This window comes from Podarcis cretensis, assembly GCF_951804945.1.
Source record: "Podarcis cretensis genome assembly, chromosome: 4".
NCBI lineage: Eukaryota > Metazoa > Chordata > Lepidosauria > Squamata > Lacertidae > Podarcis > Podarcis cretensis.
The window spans coordinates 3,297,168-3,321,700 of NC_137173.1; the positions used below are offsets into that span (position 1 = coordinate 3,297,168).

General features: G+C 47.8%; 1 protein-coding gene across 1 annotated transcript; it reads left to right on the forward strand.

Annotated features, from left to right (window-relative positions):
- Window positions 1-1,660: 1,660 nt before the first annotated feature.
- On the forward strand, window positions 1,661-19,398 carry CHRNA10 (cholinergic receptor nicotinic alpha 10 subunit; the record flags this gene model as incomplete). The annotated part of the gene is made up of 5 exons (XM_079972167.1): window positions 1,661-1,730; window positions 6,197-6,342; window positions 8,119-8,273; window positions 16,102-16,634; window positions 17,731-19,398. The coding sequence occupies 5 exons, from the start codon at window positions 1,661-1,663 to the stop codon at window positions 18,336-18,338; spliced, it is 1,512 nt and encodes a 503-aa protein (XP_079828293.1). The 3' UTR covers window positions 18,339-19,398.
- Between the last annotated feature and the right edge of the window lie 5,135 nt (window positions 19,399-24,533).

Here is a 24,533-nt window from a genome sequence, read left to right on the forward strand (position 1 = left end):
AGTTTCATAATTTCTGACCTGGCATTATATTACGAATCATGATGTGTTTGCGTGCGCAAAAATCACAATATGGCGAAAAAACAGCCAGCCAGCCAGCCAGCCTCTACATAAAGGTAAAGGGACCCCTGACCGTTAGGTCCAGTCGCGGACGACTCTGGGGTTGCGGCTCTCATCTCACTTTACTGGCCAAGGGATGTGGCCAGCATGACTAAGCCGCTTCTGGCGAAACCAGAGCAGCGCACGGAAACGCCGTTTACCTTCCCGCTGGAGCGGTACCTATTTATCTACTTGCACTTTGACGTGCTTTTGAACTGCTAGGTTGGCAGGAGCAGGGACTGAGCAACGGGAGCTCACCCTGTCACGGGGATTCGAACTGCCAACCTGATCGGCATGCCCTAGGCTCTGCGGTTTAGACCACAGCGCCACCCGCGTCCCTTAGCCTCTACATAGCTCCGCCCTTATTTCAGACATCGTGACACATCAGTGTATTTCAATGTTTAGCTGGTGATATATATCGCAAGATTGAAAACCAGATATCACTCGGCCCAAGAAATGACTCCAGGGGTCATAAAGTTCAATCCCCTGAAATGTAGGGAGAGAGCTACTTTCCTTCCACATGGTCCCTGGGGGCTTCCCAGAAGAGGCCCTTGTGGCAGAGGCAGACCTGGGGGTTTCAAATTTCAGCACCACCATGTGCCTCGCCAAAACTCGGCACCTCCCCACCTCTCTCGCTCCATTCTGAATAATAGTCGCAGCAGCGCCCCCAAGGCTCCCTGCCCAGTGTGACGGAACCAGTCATGCTCCCCTAAATCCGCCTCTTACTGTGGGAAATGGGGACGCTGGACCAGATAGACCCCTTAGGTCTCATCCGGCGCTCTGGTTGTGGGCACAGTCCAGCGGCCCGCAGTTTTCAGAGGAGTCGCTCTGCCAGTCTGCTGGGACTTAAGACATCCTGAAGACTTCCTTCTATAATTGTCACCTGGCTTCTGCAGTGAGTGCCAAAAGACTGGATTTTTGTGGAATGCCAAACGACCACCAAGCTGATGCTGTACACCTGAGATTCCAGGATGATTGTACACATTCGGAAACGAAAGTTTCCTTTTGTTTCGCGGATGGCACAGTTTGCTTTAACCAGCCGGCACCGGCGAGGCCTTTGTGCCCCTTTCTTCCAGACGACTGCAGTCTAAAACAGGCTGACGAGCAAAACCCAAACTCACCTTGACCTGCTGTGTCTCTGCTGCCTTAACACACACACACACACACAGACACAGACACAGACACACACACACACACACACACACACAACCCCTTAGGTTGGCTGTGCAGGGCGGATCTTTTGCCAGAGGTTCATTTGCAACCTCCGAGGCTGCTCCTTCCACCTGATGTCACCTACGACCGGCTGGCCGGCTGCTTTTTTTCCACTCTAGGTAAGGAAAATCCATTGGTGGCTGTCAAAGAAAAGACAGGCTGAGTTGCACAGCGCAGAGTTTACACGCACTGGACCTTCCACACGCACAAAGGGTTCCTCTGGATTGCCTCCTCTGCCTTCTCCTCGCTGACTCGCGCAGCCATGCTCTCCGGGTGACTTAAAGCCCTCCTTCCAGCCGCTTCCGAGATTCGCCACCTCCCACCCCCCAGGTTCACCTTGGCAAGGGTGAAGATGTCTCCGAATCCTTGGATGGGCACCTTCCTCCTGTCTGCCTCTTGGCTGGGTCTGCTCTTGGCACCAGGTAAGACTTTCAAAAGGCTTTGCACCTCTCCTTTATGGTGCCTTGATTTCTTCTTTGCTTCTTATTAGCGGAAAGGGGCCGCGCAAATGTGGTGCTAGGAAATTATTCTGCTCTCTGACGCTTGCTTGAAGGACTTTTGCTCGTAAGCAAAAGGCTGTTTCCTCCTGGAATTTTGCAAGCCTTCGATCAAGCGGCTGCCCCCCTGTCCCCCCTCCCGGGCCAGCTGCAGATTCTAAGGTTTCGCATTTGACCTCCCACCTGGGAGAGAATTCTACCTGCTCCTCCTCAGGACCCGTGCGTTTGTCTTTGCCATTCGTTTCATACTTGGGAAAAGAGTTGTTTTCACGGCGGGGAGGTTTGTCCTAACAGCTCCATAGAAACTTGGCCCCGGAGAGTTTGTGTCCTGGAGTTGCCATCAGCTAAATTGCAATTCAATCGCCCTCTTGCGAGGAAATGCAGGCCAGGCTGCGCTTTGGAAATGCAGCTGGTTAGGGACTGGAAATGTGTGTGTCTTGATCTGTAAGCGAACCTTGCAAGATGTCAATAGACGCGCCTGCCAGGGAAATGGGACACCCGTCATTAAACTTTCAAACCGAGGAAAGGACGGATCTTGCAACATTCCCTGCCTGTTAGGAGCTTAAAAAATGGAGGAAGAGACAGGTGCCGACAGGGGAGAGCCGGTGGGGTCCAAGTAATGTAGGTGGCTCCATCTGGCAAAGAGAGAGAAGATCTGGGTTCAAATTCTGCCTTCGCATGGACTGGCTAAGGAGCCTTGGGCAAATTTAGCTGCAATTTCTGTATTGCAGGGAGTTGGACTAGATGACCCCTGGGTCCCCTCCAACGCTACCTTTCAATGATTCTAAATCACTCTCCCAGCCTTGGTTTCCCTGCTTGTAAAATGGATAGAGAGGCGTAACTGTCCTTTTAAAAGTGGCACGATGGGCACTTTAGGCTAGCTCCACTGTGTTGGAAGGAGGCAGAGCATGCCTTCTGTGGGTGAGAGGCAGCAGGGTGTAGTGGTTAGAGTGTTGGACTAGGCCCTGGGTTCAAATCCCCACACTGGGCCACAAACCTCTCTGGGTGTGACCCTGGGCCAGTCCCTCTCCCTCTCAGCCTAGTCTACCTCTCAGGGTCATTGCTGGGGTTAAACGAGGACAGGGAGAACCATGTTCACCACCTTGAGTTCCTGGGAGGAAGAGGTGGAATATAAATGCAAATAATAATAATAATAATAATAATAATAATAATAATAATACTGACTGCTGACTGGGGCTACTTCAGGCTGCCCTCGGCTGACCTCTCACTTGGGAAGTCTTGGCTGCAGCACAGGAAGGAAGAGATCCTCTTTGCACATGTTGTGGAACGAACGCCGTGTTCACAGGGCTTCCATGTGGGGAGTCTGTCTTTGCACCCATGTGCAATGCCTTAACCCTGCACGGCACCGCGGAGGGGCACTTGCAACTGCTCAGAAGAGCCCCCTCGGACAAACGGCCCTTTCGGAGCTGCTCCTCTGCGGGATTCTGCCCGGGGACAGGGCTGCGAATGTGACCCCCGTGCTTGGTGAGCGGAAGAAATCCAGAGCAGGTGGCCTGCGGAGGCTTGCCGCACTGCGCCTGAGTGTGCAGAGGGTGTGTATGTGTGTCCCCAATGGCCCTGGAGAGGGACAAGACCCTAGCGATCCCAAACCCCCCTCCCTCCAACGGCAAGCCTGTGTCTGAGTCTGGAGGGCTGCCCCATGGAAGATGGAGCCAGTTTGTTTTCTGATGGACTCAAAGAAAGGAGATCCCGGCTAAACACCAAGAAGAACTTTCTGGTGGCAAGAGCTGTTCCACAGTGGAATGGACACCCTTGGAAGGTGGCAGGCTCTCCTTCCTTGGGGGTTTTTAAGCAGAGGATGGGGGTGGGGCATTTGTCACATGAAAATTGTCCATGGGGAGAGGACCATTTTTCTACCATTCTCGTAGCGCAGAACTCGTGGGCGTCCAATGAAGCTCAACGTGGGAAGATTCAGGACTGATAAAAAGCAAGTCCTTCTTCCTGCATCACAGAGTTAATCTGTGGAACTCCCTCCTGTTGCAGGAGTTTATGTATAGGTTGGAGGGGGGTTTGCCCCTCCAGCAGATACCATGCACATGCAGCCCACTACCAAAATCAGCACCATCACTTTTGTGACTTTTGTGATTTGTCCCCACAAACCACTTCATCACAGTTTCTTCCTATCTATTCAAATGGCCTTTGCTGCACGATACCAAATGTAAGAATTGACTGATCAATGTACCTATGTACCGGCTCACTGGGAAAACTTCAGAAATGCATATAGACATGTGAGCTCAGCTACTCAGCAGCCCCTCTGCCTGAGCGATCATTCCTGGTATCCTGATACCTGAGTGCCGGACAGGTGGCCATTCCGGAAATAACAAACCCTGATGAAGACAAAAGGGTGCAATTTACTTGGCTGGGAAACAGGGAAATGTTAATATCTCTTTTGTTACACTTGATGGGTGTTTGGTGGAGGGCAAGGGGAACCATGGGGCAGGGTCCAGGATGCTCAAATCACTGCCACCAGACCTCCCCTTTCATGATGTATGAGTGATGTAGTTTGGGGGGGGGGTGTAACATGGGGGTTAAAGGTAAAGGGACCCCTGACCATTAGGTCCAGTCGTGGCCGACTCTGGGGTTGCGGCGCTCATCTTGCTTTATTGGCAGAGGGAGCCGGCATACAGCTTCCGGGTCATGTGGCCGGCATGACTAAGCCGCTTCTGGCGAACCAGAGCAGCACACAGAAACGCCGTTTACCTTCCCGCCGGAGCGGTACCTATTTATCTACTTGCACTTTGACATGCTTTCAAACTGCTAGGTGGGCAGGAGCAGGGACCGAGCAACAGGAGCTCGCCCTGTCACGGGGATTCGAACCACGACCTTCTGATCGGCAAGCCCTAGGCTCTGTGGTTTAACCCACAGCGCCACCCGCGTCCCTAACATGGGGATTAGCAGCTAATAAAAGTTTGGGGGCTCTTTTGTTCGGGGCTTTCATCTTGTTGCAGCTGGTGGCAGGTGGGAGTCCTGTCGCTACAGTCTTCAATCAAGACCAAGCCTACTGGCTGCTGTTTTGCTCTGGTATTCCTGGCTGATGTCCTTGCTTTTTGTCCAAGGTTGCCCTCAGATTTCTCCGTTAACACTCCCACAGGAGGCAGCAATGGCCATCAACGGAGAGGCAACTTTTGGCACCCCACCCCCAAAACCACCGTCCAAAAGTCAGGAATTTACTGTGCTGTGAAATATACTTCCAGCAGGGATGTAGCAAGCACCGTCCCTTTCAAGTTCATCAGTTTTGTTGAGTGAAATAAATGAAATAGCTCAGTTGGGATAGCTCAGCTGGTAGAGCAGGAGAATCTTAAACTCAGGGTCGGGGGTTCGAGCCCCAGGTTGGGCATGTTGGAGGGGTTGGACTAAATGATCCTTGTGCAAATTTAACATATAGAATAAGAGAACAAGGAAAATGTATGTTTAAAGAAGAATGGAAAATGTTCACTGAATATATGGGTGGAAATTGTGTTTATTTAAAAACGCTGGTAGCACTAAGATAAATTCAACAGTATAAATAAGTTTTGATGGATGTAACAATGGATTACTGAATGGTTTAGTTCATGTAATATATGCAGGGATGTGTGGTATGCAAAATGAACCACCGAAAGAGAAGATGGGAAGTCATTGATTTAAGGTTGTTTAAATTAATATTTTGAAATGTAATTAGAAAAGTTAATAAAAATTATATATTAGGACTACAGGTGAAACTCAAAAAATGAGAATATTGTGGAAACGTTCATTTATTTCAGTAATTCAACTTAAAAGGTGAAACTAATATATGAGATAGACTCATGACATGCAAAGCGAGATCTGCTTCTACTTCTCAGATGTCCAGTCTTGCTCTATTTGAAATCCTTGTTTTGCTGATTTCATATAATATTCTAATTTTCTGAGATTGTTAATTTGGGGTTTTCATCAGCTGTACGCCATGATCATTACAATTATAACAAATCAAAGCTTGACATATCTCACTTTGCATGTCTTGAGTCTATCTCATATATTAGTTTCACCTTTTAAGTTGAATTACTGAAATAAACGAACTTTTCCATGATATTCTAATTTTTTTGAGTTTCACCCGTAGATGACCCTTGTTGTCCCTTCCAACTCTACGATTCTGTGAAATAGTTTTAACTGGATTTTCAACACGTGTGCAACTAAATTGCTGCTGCTTTGAAGTTTATTGTCTTCCTATCTTCCTTAGTGGGTTGTGCAAACTGTCATTCTGCTTTTCATAGGGTAGAGAAGGGGGCACAGGAATTTATGGAACCAAGGTTTTGGTGGCCTTTAAATATTTTGGAAACAGCTGACATGGACCTTTCCTTTGTTCTCTCTCCCCCCCCCTCCTCCCTGCCCCACAACTTGGCCTCCTTTTTCCCCAGGCTGCTCAGGGGCTCAGGGCAAGTTTGCCTACAAGCTGCTCAATGACCTGTTTGCCAACTACTCCAACGCGCTGCGTCCGGCGGAAGACACAGACAGAGCTCTCAATGTCACGCTGCAGGTCACCCTGTCCCAGATCATCGACATGGTGAGTCCTTTGGTGCTTGGAGGGCGGGTGGAAGAGGCTTCAAATGCAGCCGAGGGTCAGAGCACTCTTGTCAGAAGAGGCTGGACGGCTATGGATAGATCCACTGTGTCTTGCGCCCCATTGCATGGGGTTTTGGTCTTGGTTGGCTAAGCCAGGGCCCTGTTTTGCCGAACTGCTTTGAGTTCTCTTTTCCCAACTGGAGACTTTCATTCGCTATTTGCTTAAAGGGGAAAGGGACCCCCGACCATTAGGTCCAGTCATGGACAACTCTGGGGTTGCGGCACTCATCTCGCTTTTTGATAATCTAATAAGTCTTCATTCAATCTCCATCTAAATGAAATATGACTTTCTTTTTGCATTTCAGGGAGGTAAGCAAATGACTGGGATGCGGGTGGCTCTGTGGGTTAAACCACAGAGCCTAGGACTTGCCGATCAGAAGGTCAGCGGTTTGAATCCCCGCAAGGGGGTGAGCTCCCATTGCTCGGTCCCAGTTCCTGCCAACTAGCAGTTCAAAAGCACATCAAAGTTCAAGTAGATAAACAGGTACCGCTCTGGCGGGAAGGTAAATGGCGTTTCCGTGCGCTTCTCTGGTTCACCAGAAACGGCTTAGTCATGCTGGCCGCATGATCCGGAAGCTGTACACCGGCTTCCTCGGCCAATAAAGCAAGGTGAGCGCCACAATCCCAGATTCGTTGGCGACTGGACTTAATGGTCAGGGGTCCCTTTACCTTTACTTTTAACATACAATGAGCATAACATACAACAATGTTGTTGTTGTTTTAGTCGTTTAGTCATGTCCGACTCTTCGTGACCCCATGGACCAGAGCACGCCAGGCACTCCTGTCTTCCACTGCCTCCCGCAGTTTGGTCAGACTCATGTTTGTAGCTTCGAAGACACTATCCAACCATCTCGTCCTCTGTCGTCCCCTTCTCCTTGTGCCCTCCATCTTTCCCAACATCAGGGTCTTTTCCAGGGAGTCTTCTCTTCTCATGAGGTGGCCAAAGTCTTGGAGCCTCAGCTTCAGGATCTGTCCTTCCAGTGAGCACTCAGGGCTGATTTCCTTAAGAATGGATCGGTTTGTTCTTCTTGCAGTCCATGGGACTCTCAAGAGTCTCCTCCAGCACCATAATTCAAAAGCATCAATTCTTCGGCGATCTGCCTTCTTTATGGTCCAGCTCTCACTTCCATACAACAATACAACAATACAAACAACCAAATAAAAGACTTCCTTTATCCTGTATCTGACCTCTTTATTTACTTCCTATAAATGTTTCCTTTCTGAATAATTATTAAGAATTTTCTAATTATAACTTAAATATCCACAAAGTCTCCTGAAGACATTAATCAAAACAAGTCCAGGTATGTATTTTAGGGCACTGTTTTGTGAAGTGTTCCCTGCGTTTTCCCCATGCTTTTTGAAACTCTTGTCTAGTGTGATCTCTAATTGCTTCTGTTAATCTAGCCAGTACAATATACTGTACTAGATAACAGTTTGTCTTGCCATTCCTTTTCTGTTGGCACAGTTTCTTTTTTCCAGTTTTTAGCAATTAGGATTAGAAACCAGACTGGGCAATGGCACTTGGTCTATTCCTTCCTCACCTCTAAAGAAAAAAAGGAGGTATTGCATTGCGTGTGTGTGTGTGTGTGTGTGTGTGTGTGTCAAAGCCGATTTCCCCCAGATTCCCCATCCGATGCCCCGCTCTGCAAGAAAAGCAGAGCATAAGGTGTGCTCCTTGCACCCTGTATCTGAGGTTGTTTTCCCTCTTGCCTTGCAGGATGAGAGGAATCAAATCTTGACGGCTTACCTGTGGATCCGGCAGGTGTGGGTGGACGCCTACCTGAGCTGGGAGAAGGAGGCTTACGATGGCATTGACACCATACGGATCCCAAGCAGCTACGTCTGGAGGCCGGACATCGTTCTGTATAACAAGTAGGTTTCACAGAAGGACCCTTGTGGCACCACAGCCCTTCCCTTTAAAAGATGTTCTACGAAGGTGTTTTTTGTTGAACTAAGTGGAAGACTATGAGTCACTGGAGCAGGGAGAGAAAGTGTCTGGATTCAGCAGTGCTTTAAGTTTGTTTTTGGTTGTTAGTCTGCTAATGTTCTTCATATTGTTTTGTGGGTTATGAGTCCTGGAACGCTCTGCAAATTTTATAAAATGGCTTCTTGTGGTTGTGCTGTTTAATCCATTTTATAAGTTGTTTTGCTAATGATTTATAGAAGGCGATTGTTTTATTGTTGATTTGTTCTTTATTTTATATATGTTGCAAGTGGCGCTGTGGTCTAAACCACTGAGCCTCTTGGGCTTGCCGATCAGAAGTTCAGCGGTTCGAATCCCCGCGACGGGGTGAGCTCCCGTTGCTCGGTCCCAGCTCCTGCCAACCTAGCCATTCGAAAGCACGTCAGAGTGCAAGTAGATTAATAGGTACTGCTCCAGCAGGAAGGTAAACGGCATTTCCGTGCGCTGCTCTGGTTCGCCAGAAGTGGCTTAGTCATGCTGGCCACATGACCCGGAAGCTGTACGCTGGCTCCCTCGGCCAGTAAAGCGAGATGAGTGCCATAACCCCAGAGTCGGTCACGACTGGACTTAACGGTCAGGGGTCCCTTTACCTTTACCTTCACTAAGTTACTATTTATTGTTTTTATATCATTTGTATTAAGTCCTCAACGATATTTAAAAGCATTTATCATTATACAATTTTTTTAACATACAAAGTTTCTTATTGACTTTCCACCCCTCTTTTCCCTATGTTTGTTTTCTACTCCTTTTTATTAGCTGTTTTACAACACATAAATTTTGATTATCTAAACCCAGCAACCGTTATTATTATAATTATTATAGTTCTAAAATAGTTATTAATAGTAATTATTATTTATTGTATGTGTAATGGTTCTAGGGGTTGCTCGTGCGTAAGTCGTCGCCACACCTGGCTGGGTTACCTGGGTGAACCCTTTCTGTCCGGACAGCCACTCATCCGTGGCTGCCTCAATCGCTGGCAGAATCCGTCAGTGGGCGTTTCTTGAACTTCTTCTAGCAAAGAAGCTCTTTGATGCCTAGTCTCCACCTACTCTCCCTGCGCGGAAGCCTTCTGCGCAGGGAGGGTGTGGGCAGCGGAGGACCCGTGCTCTCCCCGCTGGTCTCCGGCGAGGAGTCATGGAGCCCCCTCGCCGATTCCCCCATCTGCCCCCCTTCTCCACTGGTGCTATGTGATTTCCTTCCCCAGCAAATGGGCTGCCTCTCTCCCTCCTGGGATGCTCTCCGGCATCCCTCTGGAGCCCTCCCTCCTCCTCTGGCTCCGATGGCAGTTCCCTGACAGTATGTAAGCCGCTTTATGACTCACATGAGTGAAAAGCAGGGTAGGATTATAGTACAGTGGTACCCCGGTTTTTGAATGTCTCGAAAGTCAGACATTTCGGTTTTCGAACACCGAAAACCCAGAAGTAATTGCTTCGGTTTTCAAATGCTTTTCGGAAGTCAAACGTGCCGCATAGCTTCTGCATTGAGTTTTCTGGAAGTAAATGCTTCCGGAAGTAATTGCTTCAGTTTTCAGAAGTCCAACGTCTTCCGGAATGGATTACGTTCGAAAACTGAGGTACCACTGTAAATGAAATGAAATGGATGTTCTCCTGAAAACAGAGAGCTGCTTTCCTGACTTGGCACTGGTGCTTCATCGGAAACTGCAATTATTTCAGAATGCGGCAGCTAGACTGGTGACTGGGAGTGGCCACCGAGACCCCATAACACCGGTCCTGAAAGACCTTTATTGGCTCCCAGCACGTTTCCAAGCACAATTCAAAGTGTGCTGCCCTTTAAAGCCCTAAACGGCCTCAGTCCTGTATGCCTGAAGGAGCGTCTCCATCCCATCGTCTAGCCCAGACACTGAGGTCCAGCTCCGAGGGCCTTCTGGCGGTTCCCTCCCTGCAAGAAGTGAGGTTACAGGGAGCCAGGCAGAGGGCCTTCCCGGTGGTGGGGCCTGCCCTGTGGAACACCCTCCCATCAGATGTCAAGAAAATAAACAACTATCTGACTTTAAAAAGACATCTGAAGGCAGCCCTGTTTAGGGAAGTTTTTAATGTTTAATGCTGCCAGGCCTACCTCACAGGGGTGTTGTGGGGATTAGATGGGGGGGCAGTAGAACCATGTAAGTCACTTCAAGCTTCAGGGAGAAAAAGCTAGGATATGAATGCAATAAGCAAGCAATTCTTTGGTGCTCACATTAGGGGAACTGTGTGCCAGACATGTAAACAAGGAATCTTTGTTGGACAGCATTTCCCTCCTGCTTAACCATGTGGGGTGGGGGTTGGGGGACAAAATCTGGGCCTTGCAATGGGAAAACTTGGAGGCGCCATGTTGCATGTTTTTGGTGAGGAGGAAGAGAAGTGGTAGAAATTTGGATCAGGAGAGCTGGAATGTGGGGAATTACCATGTTTTTCCGTCTATAAGACGCCCCCATGTATAAGACACCCCCTATTTTGTGTTTTTAATACAGTGGTACCTCGGGTTACATACGCTTCAGGTTACATATGCTTCAGGTTACATACTCCGCTAACCCAGAAATAGTGCTTCAGGTTGAGAACTTCAGGTTAAGAACTTTGCTTCAGGATGCTTCAGGTTAAGAACTTTGTGCTTCAGGTTAAGAACTTTGCTTCAGGATGAGAACAGAAATGGTGCTCCAGCGGCGCGGCGGCAGCAGGAGGCACCATAAAATGTAGCACCCTGCTTGTGGTTAACGCTTAGCTGGAATGAAATATTCAACGCAGCAATAGAGAAATTAAACCCCTTTGTGCACTTACCCTTAGCTGGTTCCCTGTTTATTTCTCTGGTTCCCCCCGGTCCATCGCCATCAGTGAGCAGGGTATCAGACAGATGAGACTTCCGCATTCCCCTGGAAAAATGTTCCAGTGCGCGCTGGGTAAGCGGTTAGTGGTCCTCCCCCTTGTACCCTGCCCAGTAGGGCGAAGGGGCTGCGTTCCAGCAGACCACTTATCCGACTCACGGAGGCACCATAAAATGTAGCACCCTGCTTGTGGTTAACGCTTAGCTGGAATGAAATATTCAACGCAGCAATAGAGAAATTAAAATAATAATTTATTTGTCAGACAAATAAATGAGAGACACAGTGGTATATGGTTACCAAGCTCTGGCCTGGCTCCTGCCATTATGGCCAGCACTTATATTTCCTTAATCCAGCCCCCTTGCTCCTCCTTTGGCTGCCTCTCTCCAATCAGCCTGGTTGAAATTCCTATTGGCTGTTTGCTAGAACCAATCACAAAAGATACACCCATTTCCTCTTGCCTTTTATGGGAAACAAAAAGCTATATTTCCTTCTATCCATAAATGGCAAACAAGTAGCCATATATCTTACATTTGCCTCAACAAGGCACCTTAATTACCAGATCACCTTTTGCCCTTGTTGCCCCCCATTCCAAAATAGATGACTAAAACAGATGGCTCATTCTGTCTTACATTTTGTCTTAAAACAGAGATCTTGGGTTCACATTCTCACACACCATCAATGAAATAAGAATCTAACATAAGAATCTAACATTTCTTACTTTCTAAATCCTTTGCATCATTACATTTAAGCCAACAAATCTCATACATTAACATAGATAGCTTTTAAAAGTAAAACCTCTTCAATTTACACCCCCCTTTCCCAGCCAGGTGCTTTTCCCATTAGCTCTTGCCCTTTAACCTTAGGAAAATGTGGCTAGTCTCTAATGGGAGGCACATGGTATTATTTTCTGTTAAACAATAAATCCTTGTTGTTGTTGTTTAGTCGTTTAGTCGTGTCCAACTCTTCGTGACCCCATGGACCAGAGCACGCCAGGCACTCCTGTCTTCCACTGCCTCCCGCAGTTTGGTCAGACTCATGTTTGTAGCTTCGAGAACACTGTCCAACCATCTTGTCCTCTGTCGTCTCCTTGTGCCCTCCATCTTTCCCAATATCAGGGTCTTTTCCAGGGAGTCTTCTGTTCTCATGAGGTGGCCAAAGTATTGAAGCCTCAGCTTCACGATCTGTCCTTCCAGTGAGCACTCAGGGCTGATTTCCTTAAGAATGGATACGTTTGATCTTCTTGCGGTCCATGAGACTCTCAAGAGTCTCCTCCAGCACCATAATTCAAAAGCATCAATTCTTCGGCGATCAGCCTTCTTGATGGTCCAGCTCTCACTTCCATACATCACTACTGGGAAAACCAGAGCTTTAACTATACGGACCTTTGTTGGCAAGGTGATGTCTCTGCTTTTTAAGACGCTGTCTAGGTTTGCCATCGCCTTTCTCCCAAGGAGCAGGCGTCTTTTAATTTCGTGACTGCTGTCACCATCTGCAGTGATCATGGAGCCCAAGAAAGTAAAATCTCTCACTGCCTCCATTTCTTCCCCTTCTATTTGCCAGGAGGTGATGGGACCAGTGGCCATGATCTTCATTTTTTTGATGTTGAGCTTCAGACCATATTTTGCGCTCTCCTCTTTCACCCTCATTAAAAGGTTCTTTAATTCCTCCTCACTTTCTGCCATCAAGGTTGTGTCATCTGCATATCTGAGGTTGTTGATATTTCTTCCGGCAATCTTAATTCCGGCTTGGGATTCATCCAGCCCTGCCTTTCGCATGATGAATTCTGCATATAAGTTAAATAAGCAGGGAGACAATATGCAGCCTTGCCGTACTCTTTCCCAATTTTGAATCAATCAGTTGTTCCATATCCAGTTCTAACTGTAGCTTCTTGTCCCACATAGAGATTTTTCAGGAGACAGATGAGGTGATCAGGCACTCCCATTTCTTTAAGAACTTGCCATAGTTTGCTGTGGTCGACACAGTCAAAGGCTTTTGCATAGTCAATGAAGCAGAAGTAGATGTCTTTCTGGAACTCTCTAGCTTTCTCCATAATCCAGCGCATGTTTGCAATTTGGTCTCTGGTTCCTCTGCCCCTTCGAAATCCAGCTTGCACTTCTGGGAGTTCTCGGTCCACATACTGCTTAAGCCTGCCTTGTAGAATTTTAAGCATAACCTTGCTAGCGTGTGAAATGAGTGCAATTGTGCGGTAGTTGGAGCATTCTTTGGCACTGCCCTTCTTTGGGATTGGGATGTAGACTGATCTTCTCCAATCCTCTGGCCACTGCTGAGTTTTCCAAATTTGCTGGCATATTGAGTGTAGCACCTTAACAGCATCATCTTTTAGAATTTTAAATAGTTCAGCTGGAATATCATCACTTCCACTGGCCTTGTTATTTGCAGTGCTTTCTAAGGCCCATTTGACTTCACTCTCCAGGATGTCTGGCTCAAGGTCAGCAACCACACTACCTGGGGTATATGAGACATCCGTTTCTTTCTGGTATAATTCCTCTGTGTATTCTTGCCACCTCTTCTTGATGTCTTCTGCTTCTGTTAGGTCCTTACCACTTTTGTCCTTTATTATGGTAATCTTTGTACGAAATGTTCCTTTCATATCTCCAATTTTCTTGAACAGATCTCTGGTTCTTCCCATTCTGTTGTTTTCCTCTATTTCTTTGCATTGCTCGTTTAAGAAGGCTTTCTTGTCTCTCCTTGCTATTTTTTGGAAATCTGCATTCAATTTCCTGTATCTTTCACTATCTCCCTCGCATTTTGCTTGCCTTCTCTCCCCTGCTATTTGTAAGGCCTCGTTGGACAGCCACTTTGCTTTCTTGCATTTCCTTTTCATTGGGATGGTTTTTGTTGCTGCCTCCTGTATAATGTTGTGAGCCTCCACCCATAGTTCTTCAGGCACTCTGTCCAACAAATCTAAATCCTTAAACCTGTTCCTCACTTCCACTGTGTATTCATAAGGGATTTGATTCAGATTGTATCTTACCGGCCCAGTGGTTTTTCCTACTTTCTTCAGTTTAAGCTTGAATTTTGCTATAAGAAGCTGATGATCTGAGCCACAGTCAGCTCCAGGTCTTGTTTTTGCTGACTGTATAGAGCTTCTCCATCTTTGGCTGCAGAGAAAATAATAAATCTGATTACGATGCTGCCCATCTGGTGATGTCCATGTGTAGAGTCGTCTCTTGTGTTGTTGGAAAAGCGTGTTTGTGATGACCAGTTTGTTCTCTTGACAGAACTCTATTAGCCTTTGCCCTGCTTCGTTTTGATCTCCAAGGCCAAACTTACCAGTTGTTCCTTTTATCTCTTGATTCCCTACTTTAGCATTCCAATCCCCTATAATGAGAAGAACATCCTTCTTTGGTGTCACTTCTATAAGGTCTTGTAAGTCTTCATAGAATTTGTCAATTTCAGTTTCTTCAGCAGCAGTAGTTGGTGCATAAACTTGGATTACTGTGATGTTAAAAGGTCTGCCTTGGATTCGTATCGAGATCATTCTATCATTTTTGGGATTGCATCCCAGTACAGCTTTCGCCACTCTTTTGTTGACTATGAGGGCCACTCCATTTCTTTTACGGTTTTCTTGCCCACAGTAGTAGATATGATGGTCATCCGAACTGAATTCACCCATTCCCGTCCATTTTAGTTCACTGATGCCCAGGATGTCAATATTTATTCTTGCCATCTCATTTTTGACCACATCCAACTTACCCAGGTTCATGGTTCTTACATTCCAGGTTTCTATGCAATATTTTTCTTTACAGCATTGGACTTTCCTTTCGCTTCCAGGCATATCTGCAACTGAGCGTCCTTTCGGCTTTGGCCCAGCCGCTTCATCAACTCTGGATCTACTTGTACTTGTCCTCCGCTCTTCCCCAGTAGCATGTTGGACACCTTCCGACCTGAGGGGCTCATCTTCCAGTGTTATAACTTTTATATGCCTGTTGTCTTTGTCCATGGAGTTTTCTTGGCAGGGATACTGGAGTGGCTTGCCGGTTCCTCCTCCAGGTGGATCACGTTTGGTCAAAACTCTCCACTATGACCTGTTCATCTTGGGTGCCCTGCTCGGCATAGTTCATAGCTTCTCTGAGTTATTCAAGCCCCTTCGCCACGGCAAGGCAGTGATCCATGAAGGGGACAATAAATCCTACTATTTACTAACTCTTAATTAATGTTTTTGCAGCTTGATTGTATTCTGTAATATGTAGGGTCAGTGTAACCTTTGCTCCCAGCCCATAATTCCCTTTTACAACTTTGAGAATTTTGTCTCTTGCTATAAATCAGGGGGGCCCTTGTCCAGGAGGACAAACATCTGCCAAAGTCCTTAGCCAGCTGGTTTTCTGCCTGGCAAATATATCTTTAAGCTCATTTTAAAATACAGGCCTTGATCAGATGCCTCATTAGCTAAAGTGGTGCTTCAGGTTAAGAACAGTTTCAGATTAAGAACAGACCTCCGGAACGAATTAAGTACTTAACCCGAGGTACCACTGTATGTTGGTTTCTGCTCTCTTCCCTGTGCAGCGAAGTGCTTGTCACGAGACAGGTGTTTACATTCCACAGTCTGTACTGTTGGGTTTCTCATGGGAAAGGGAGACTGGATGTGACGTACACTGGTTTCCTGTTTTTCACTGTTCTCTCAGTGTGTGATTCACTCCGTGCTTCAGAGGAGAGAGGATGCTTTTTCTGCTCCGGCAGAGGCAAGATGTTTTTCTGTAATCTACCAGCTTTGAAATGTAAATAAAGCAATATAGAGTATGTGCACGTATTCCTCATCATTCCGCTGTGCACGGGACACTACAAATCAACACTGTATTCTGTTGGGAGCCTCCCAGAGTGGCTGGGGAAACCCAGCCAGATGGGTGGAGTATAAATAATAACAATAATAGTTATTCCTGTCCTTCCCCCTCCTCCAGCGCCGATGACCAGTTCACGGGCTCGATGGAGACCAACGTAGTGATCCACTCGGACGGCCAGATCATGTGGGACTCTCCGGCCATTACCAAGAGCTCCTGCAAGGTGGACGTCTCCTACTTCCCTTTTGACGGCCAGCAGTGTCGACTGACCTTTGGCTCCTGGACGTACAACGGCAACCAGATCGACATCCTGAACAAGCAGGAGACGGGGGACCTGACGGACTTCGTGGAGAACGTGGAATGGGAGGTGTTGGGGATGCCGGCCAAGCGCAGCGTGGTCACCTACGGGTGCTGCTCGGAGCCCTACCCGGACGTCACCTACACGCTCCTCCTCAAGAGGAGGGCTTCCTTCTACATCTTCAACCTGCTTCTCCCCTGCATCATGATCTCTTTCCTGGCCCCGCTGGGCTTCTACCTCCCGGCTGACTCCGGGGAGAAGGTGTCCCTGGGGGTGACCGTCCTCCTGGCACTGACCGTCTTCCAGCTGCTGGTGGCCGAGAGCATGCCCCCCTCGGAGAACGTGCCCCTCATCGGTGAGTAATCCCTGGGGGGAGAAGGTGAGGATTGTGGCATCTCTGGACCCCGCCCAGAAACAAGGAAACTGAAAAAAGGGATATTGCATGTTTGGGGTTGACATCTGCAGGATCTGATTTCTTTCCGCAGGGCCTGTAAGACGGAGTTGTTCTGCCTGGCCTTTGGCTTGGAATCAACTTGATTCCCTCCCCCTCTTTCCCTTTTTCCTTCTGTGATGGAACTCCTAGTTGGGGATTTCCCTGGCTTTTTTCTGGCCCACATAGGACCAGTCTGGATAGTTGGCCTTGGTGAAGATCTGACGTTTTCATCCCCAAAAAAGTTTTTGATTTGAGCTTCTACTGAAATGAGGCTGCATTTTAATGTTGTATTTTAATTTTGTTTTTAAGTTGTATTTTAATCAATTGTTTTTATACCTGATGTTAGCCGCCTTGAGTCTTGGCTGGGGAGGGCAGGTTTTTTTTTAAAAAAAATTAATAATTTTTTAAAATTTAATAAATTTACAGTGGTACCTTGGGTTACTCATGCTTTAGGTTACAGACTCCGCTAACCCAGAAATAGTACCTCGGGTTAAGAACTTTGCTTCAGGATGAGAACAGAAATTGTGCGGCAGCAGCGGGAGGCCCCATTAGCTAAAGTGGTGCTTCAGGTTAAGAACAGTTTCAGGTTAAGAACAGACCTCCGGAATGAATTAACTATTACAGTGGTACCTCAGGTTAATTTTAATATTTTTAAAAAATTATTATTATTATTATTATTATTATTATTATTATTATTATATTTAATGTTTTATTGTGTTATTAATATTCAGTTGGGAGCTGCCCAGAGTGGCTGGGGAAACCCAGCTGGATGGGTGGGGTATAAATAATAAAATTAATAATAATAATAATAATAATAATAATAATAATAATAATAATACCTGCGAAGGTCTCATGTTGCCTTCCCCAGCCCGGTGCTCCCTCAATTTCAGGCTCCTGGTGGGGGCTGATGGGAGTTGTAGTGCAGCACCCTGGATTGGTGTGATGGCCGCTCTCAGGTGCTAAAGGAGCGTCTCCTCTTGTCCGTCCGTCCCCCGCTCCCCGACCCCTCCACCTGCAGGCAAATACTACATCGCCACCATGACCATGATCACGGCCTCGACCGCCTTGACCATCTTCATCATGAACATCCACCACTGCGGCCCTGGCGCCAAACCCGTCCCCAGGTGGGCCAAGAAGCTCATCCTGCAGTACATGGCCCGCATCTTCTTCGTCTACGAAGTGGGGGAGAGCTGCAAGAGCCCCCGGCCGGAGCCGGAGCCCGCCCCCAAAGCCCGCGTGGCCAACGGTGGGGCCCCCACGCGGGGGGTGGGCATGGGGAGATCCCCCGGTGAGGAAGCCCTGCCCCGCCGGTCTCCTTCGCAGGGGCCCAGCAGCCCCTCGGAGCAGCCCGGCTGGGGCGAGGGCAGCCAGTACGTGGACCTGGAGGGTGGGGAGGGCGAGTCTGCGGATCAGGCCCCCTGCGCCAAGAGCCGCTGCCTCTGCCACCACCACAGCATCCTCAGGAACGTGGAGTACATTGCCAACTGCTTCCGGGACCAGAAGGCGGCTTCCAGGCGGACCGGGGAGTGGAAGAAGATTGCCAAGGTGATGGACCGCTTCTTCATGTGGGTCTTCTTCGCCATGGTATTCATCATGAGCGTCCTCATCATGGGCAAAGCCATCTGAGATGCGCCAGAGGAGCAGGAAGCATGCCAGCAAAGCCTCCTTCCTGCTCCTCAGCCGGCTGCTGCGATATCATCATCATCATTTTTTGGAAGGAGAACTTGCCCTGCAAAAAGTGGGTCACGCAGGGCTGGTGGACGGTGCTGGCAGAAGGTCCAATCCGCTGGCAGGACTAGTGTATTTCTGATGGGCACCCAGGGAAGTGTGAGCTGGACAGGTGAGCCCCAAGACCCCTTGGGATGCCATAGGTGGTGCTGGGGTGCAGCTCTTGGACCATGGGGGGTGGGCAACAGCATGTCCAGAGGCCCTGGGGGTCCTTCCAACTCTACAGTTCTGTGTCGAGCCAGAAATTGGATACTACGGACATGGCGGCTGCTTCTGCATCTACCACCACACCCTTCTAGCAGATGAACGATTTAGTCTTTGGCTGCTGCACACACACAGCTGCCCCACAACCCTAGGAGCAGAGGAACAGCTGCCAAGTTGGGACATGGGTTCATTCATCTCAGTATTGTCTACACTGACGGACAGCAGCTCGCCAGGGTTTCAGGCAAGGGATTCTTTTCCAGCCCTCTCTGGAAGACGCCTTTGGGGAATGAATGTGAGACCTTCTACATGCAAGACCTCCTGGTCTACGGCTCTGTCCACACTGCAGCTTAATGTGGATTGTGAACCCCCATGCTTCCTTTAATTCCTCCTTGGATACAAGCAGTAGTCTCTTCCGTCTAATGATATTGCACACTTTCTCCTCCCAGAATCCCAAGGTTCCCTATTGCTTTGAAAATCCAAACAGGAGAGCGCCATCAATGGCATTGGTGCAATTTGTGATTATGCAAACACTTGCACCATCGGTAGTTGGTCTAGATGACCCTTTGCCCCTCCCAGCCCTATAATTCTGTTGTTGTTGTTGTTTAGTCATTTAGTCATGTCCGACTCTTCATGCCCCCATGGACCAGAGCATGCCAGGCACTCCTGTCTTCCACTGCCTCCCGCAGTTTGGTCAAACTCATGCTGGTAGCTTCGAGAACACTGTCCAACCATCTCATCCTCTGTCGTCCCCTTCTCCTTGCGCCCTCCATCTTTCCCAACATCAGGGTCTTCTCCAGGGAGTCTTCTCTTCTCATGAGGTGGCCAAAGTCTTGGAGCCTCAGCTTCACGATCTGTCCTTCCAGTGAGTACTCAGGGCTGATTTCCTTAAGAATGGATCGGTTTGTTCTTCTTGTAGTCCATGGGACTCTCAAGAGTCTCCTCCAGCACTAGAATTCAAAAGCACCTATAATTCTAGGATGATGCAAATGCAGAGTTTTAGTGCCTAGGGCAGCACTGAGTTTGGCCTTCTGCAAATCCCATATAACAGCCCTGCTCCCACTCCAAAACCAAGCAGCCAACCAACCCAACAAGCCCTAACGTGTTTCTAGCCCTCCTGGAGTCTAGCTTGATGAAGCTGGGCTGACACAGGGCACAAAGGCTTCTGTGTTTGTGGAACAGAAGCGGAATGCCCTGAGGTCGAGGGTCAGCTGTCCTGCCTCCTGCATGGCTTTGGGCTCTTCCTTGGTGGCCAGCAGAACAGAACAAAACATGCACAGCTATATCCAAAACCATATTGGTTGTAACAACAACAACTTATTTATACCCTGCCCATCTGGCTGGGTTTCCCCAGAGAGAGCCAGTGTGGTATAGTGGTTAAGAGCGGTAGTCTCGTAATCTGGGGAACTGGGTTCGCGTCTCCGCTCCTCCACATGCAGCTGCTGGGTGACCTTGGGCCAGTCACACTTCTTTGAAGTCTCTCAGCCCCACTCATTTCACAGAGTGTTTGTTGTGGGGGAGGAAGGGAAAGGAGATTGTAAGCCGCTTTGAGACTCCTTCAGGTAGTGATAAAGCGGGATGTCAAACCCAAACTCCTCCTCCTCCTCCTCCTCCTCCTCCTCCTCCTCCTCTTCTTCCCCAGCTACTCTGGGCGGCTCCCAACATAATATTAAATACACAATAAAACATCAAACATAGAAAACTTCCCTAAGCAGGGCTCTCCTCAGATGTCTTCTAAAAGCCAGATAGTTGTTTATTTCCTTGACATCTGATGGGAGGGCATTCCACCGGGTGGGTGCCACCACCAAGAAGGCCCTATGCCTGTTGTCAAGTGATTTACCTAAGTCATTCTGATCAGAGATTTCGGCTTCAGAATCTGGCTCCCCCCCCACACCTTAGTGCAGAATCTAGAAGGAGTTCTTTACCTCTTTTAGCAATACTGATCTTTGCTTAAGATCCTTGTGCCCTCCATCTTTCCCAACATCAGGGTCTTTTCCAGGGAGTTTTCTCTTCTCATGAGGTGGTCAAAGTACTGGAGCCTCAGCTTCACAATCTGTCCTGCCAGTGAGCACTCAGGGCTGATTTCCTTCAGAATGGAGAGGTTTGGTCTTCTTGCAGTCCATGGGACTCTCAAGAGTCTCCTCCAGCACCAGAATTCAAAAGCATCAATTCTTCGGCGATCAGCCTTCTTTATGGTCCAGCTCTCACTTCCATACATCACCACTGGGAAAACCAGAGCTTTAACTATACGGACCTTTGTTGGCAAAGTGATGTCTCTGCTTTTTAAGAGTGCTTTAAATGTGTGCATGTTTCCCAGGGGGACTTTCTCCTCTGTCCTTCTTGTCACACTTCATCGCTTGCCTGAATCCTGAAATGCCAATTATCACTCTCGCTTTGGTTACGCTTGCTTGCTTTGACCTTGTGCAACCCGCCGACGAGATCTTAATTTGGGGATAAACTTGCTCGTTTGCAGGCTTGAGAGCACCCCACCTTCAAGCCAAATGTTCGGGTGTGTTTCCGTGACTTTTTTCTTGTGTTACATTTTTGACCTCTCCATTCCTCCCCAAACCTCCAAGGCAATCTCAGTCTAGACGAGGTCGGGCGCCAGAATCCCTGAGCTTGAACAAGCCTCTGGCGGGCCAAGGAAGCTCACAGCTGATCCCACTGGCCCCTGGGAGGAGAAGCCGATCCCATGTACGTTCCTCCAATGGTGCAAAAAATGGACAATGCGCCTTTGCAATGGGAAAGGACACTTCCCTGTGTATTCTGAGCTTTGGTTCAAATGAGCTGGGCAAGGGGTAAAATGAATTAGTTGGGAAACCCATGGATTTTAGTAAAGGTCAAAGCCATCAGGTGAGTCAGCCGGGGGGCAGCTGTGGGAGGGGGGCCACGGACCCTTTTGCTTCGTCAATCCACTGATCCTGAAACGGAATGAGGGTGTTCTCAGCTTCCTTCCCCCTGAGACACCTTCGTGCTCCACCTGCAGATTCTCAACAGAGAACTCGAAACAGATGTGGAAATGATAATAAAGTCCTCAAAAAGCCAACCGTTTCTCTGCGTCTGTAAGGTTCTCTGTGGGGTTGTCTTGTCTTTTTGCCCTTCTTCTGCCCCAGTGGCTTCCTTTTTCTTTTATTAAATTTTATTTAACGTAATTATTACAAAATACAAGCAAAATACGTACAAATACATACATACGCATATTTTTCAGATAGGCACACATATCTGAAAAGAAAAAAGGAAGAAAAAAGAAAAAGAAAAAAATGAGAAAAATTGGAAGAATTTCTTCCAAATTTATTCTACAAATATCTCAATGATAAAATTTAATTGATTGACTTCCATCGCTTACACTGCACTTCCTATGTACATTTTAAGTGAATTTGTATCTGTTATTCCGTATTTTCCCCATACAATCTCATACAAATATTCTCATAGAATCATAGAGTTGGAAGAGACCACAAGGGCCATCGAGTCCAACCCCCTGCCAAGCAGGAAACACCATCAGAGCACTCCTGATATATGGTTGTCAAGCCTCTGCTTAAAGACCTCCAAAGAAGGAGACTCCACCACATTCTAATCAATAAGTTTTCTAAATCTTTCATAAACCTATTCTAAACACAACCAATACCTTACACTTAATCCTTGTCTACATAAATATAAATATAAATGCCCCAGTGGCTTTCTCTTCCAACTCTGTAGTTCTATGATTTAGCTCTGCTGCGCTGGGGCCTGTCTAGCTACAAACGAACGGAGCAGAACCATGGGGCTGGATCAACAATCCATACCGAGAGGCAGCGTGGTGCAGCGGTTAGAGATCAGGGTTCGAATCCCCAACTCATCCACGAAGCTCATTGGCTGACCCTGGGAGCCAGTCACTGCCTCTCAGCCAGACCTACCTCACAGGGGTGTTGTGGGGATTAGATGTGTGTGTGTGTGTGTGTGTGTGTGTGTGTGTGTGGCCGCAGTAGAACCATGTAAGTCACTTCAAGCTTCAGGGAGGAAAAAGCCGGGATATAAATGCAATAAGCGAGCAATTCTTCGGCGCTCACATTAGGGGAACTGTGTGCCAGACATGTAAACAAGGAATCTTTGCAGGACAGGATTTCCCTCCTGCTTAACCATGTGGGGTGGGGTGGGTGGGTGACAAAATCTGGGCCTCACAATGGGAAAACTTGGAGGCGCCATGTTGTATGTTTGTGGGGTGGGGGGAAAGAAGTGGTAGAAATCTGGAGCAGGAGAGCTGGAATGTGGGGAATTACCGTGTTTTTCCGTCTATAAGACGCCCCCATGTATAAGACGCCCCCAAATTTTGTACATTATTTTTTAGGGGAAAAAACCTAGTCTTATACATGGGAAAATATGGCATTCTGTCTATTGTTTTATCCCAATTACAGTGGTACCTTGGTTCTCAAATGCCTTGGTACTCAAACAACTTGGAACCCAAACACTGCAAACCCAGAAGTAAGTGTTCCTGTTTGCGAACTTTTTTCGGAAGCTGAACATGCTCCGTTTTGAGTGTTACACTTCAGATTTGAGTGCCACACTTTCGTTTTGAGTGTTCTGCTGAGGTCTGTCTGTTTTTGCTATTTATTTTTTGTTTTTGTTTTTGCAGCTCTTTTTGTTTTTGTGACTGTGTGGAACCCAGTTCAGCTACTGATTGATTGATTGATTGATTGATTGTGTGACTGCGATGCATTGTTTATTGCTTTCCTTTTATGCATCAATGGTCTCGTTAGATAGTAAAATCCATGTTAAAGTGCTGTTTTAGGGGTTGTTTTTAAAAGTCTGGAATGGATTAATCCATTTTGCATTACTTTCTATGGGAAAGCTGCCTTGGTTTTGGAACGCTTTGGTTTTGGAACGGACTTCCAGAATAGATTAAGTTTGAGAACCAAGGTCCCACTGTAGTTGAAGGGTGATAACCTCCAGGTGGGGTTTATGAGAAGTTGGGGGGCAGTACTTCTGGTGGTGGACACATTGTGCTCCTTCTCTGGTAGTTTGTCTGCCTTTGGTCCCCATCTTCCTGCACGCCGATCTCACCTGTGGCTCCTAGAAGCTGTCAGCAGGTGACAGTGGCCACACCCTGCGAAACGGCCTCCACTGGCTGGCTAAACCAGGCAAAGGTAGCTGGTGGGACTCAAACTTCCTCTGAATGCTGTGGATGGAGCAGGCAAGACCAAGAGTGGGTCCCATGGTCGAGAAGGTGGTTTCTGGACGTGTTGTAGAGGGAGATGAGGGGCATATAGGACTCATCAAGCTGGGAAGGGAGTCCATAGGAGAAGGAAAACCCTGTTCCTGAACCTTGCAGGACATCTGTAGGAATGATGCTGGGTTGTGGAGCACACTCCCTCCCGTGAGCAGCCTCAGCTGTCTGCATGCGTGACCTTGAGGTGCGGAGCACACTCCCCCTCACAGATAAAGCCACAGCTGTCTAAACATCTTGCCATCTGTCTAACCTTTTGCAATCTCAATAGTCTGCTGTGCCCTGTCTGTGACCTTTGTCTCTGAGACCTTTGTCTCCTTCGTCATACATTGTGCAAGGGGAAAATGACGCGGTGGAAACAGGTGCCAAAATAACTTTGTACCACCCCATGATCTCGGGATTGGAAGATATGTAAAGGTCACAGTCCAAAATGTATCTGACTGGTTTTGCATACTGTGCCAATAAAAGAAGCCTCCACATAGCTAGCTGGCAGCTTGCCTGTGCACAGCTCACCTGAACTACCAACTCCTGCCTCATGTCCTTCACTTCACATCTTTGGAAGAAGATAAGGCTAAGGAGTAAAACCCAAGGGAAAACCCATACCCGCTGCCTTGAGGGATATCTACGGGAGAAGAAAAGGCTAAGGAGTAAACCCTACACAAATCTGGACTGCAGTCCCCTAAGATTGTTGG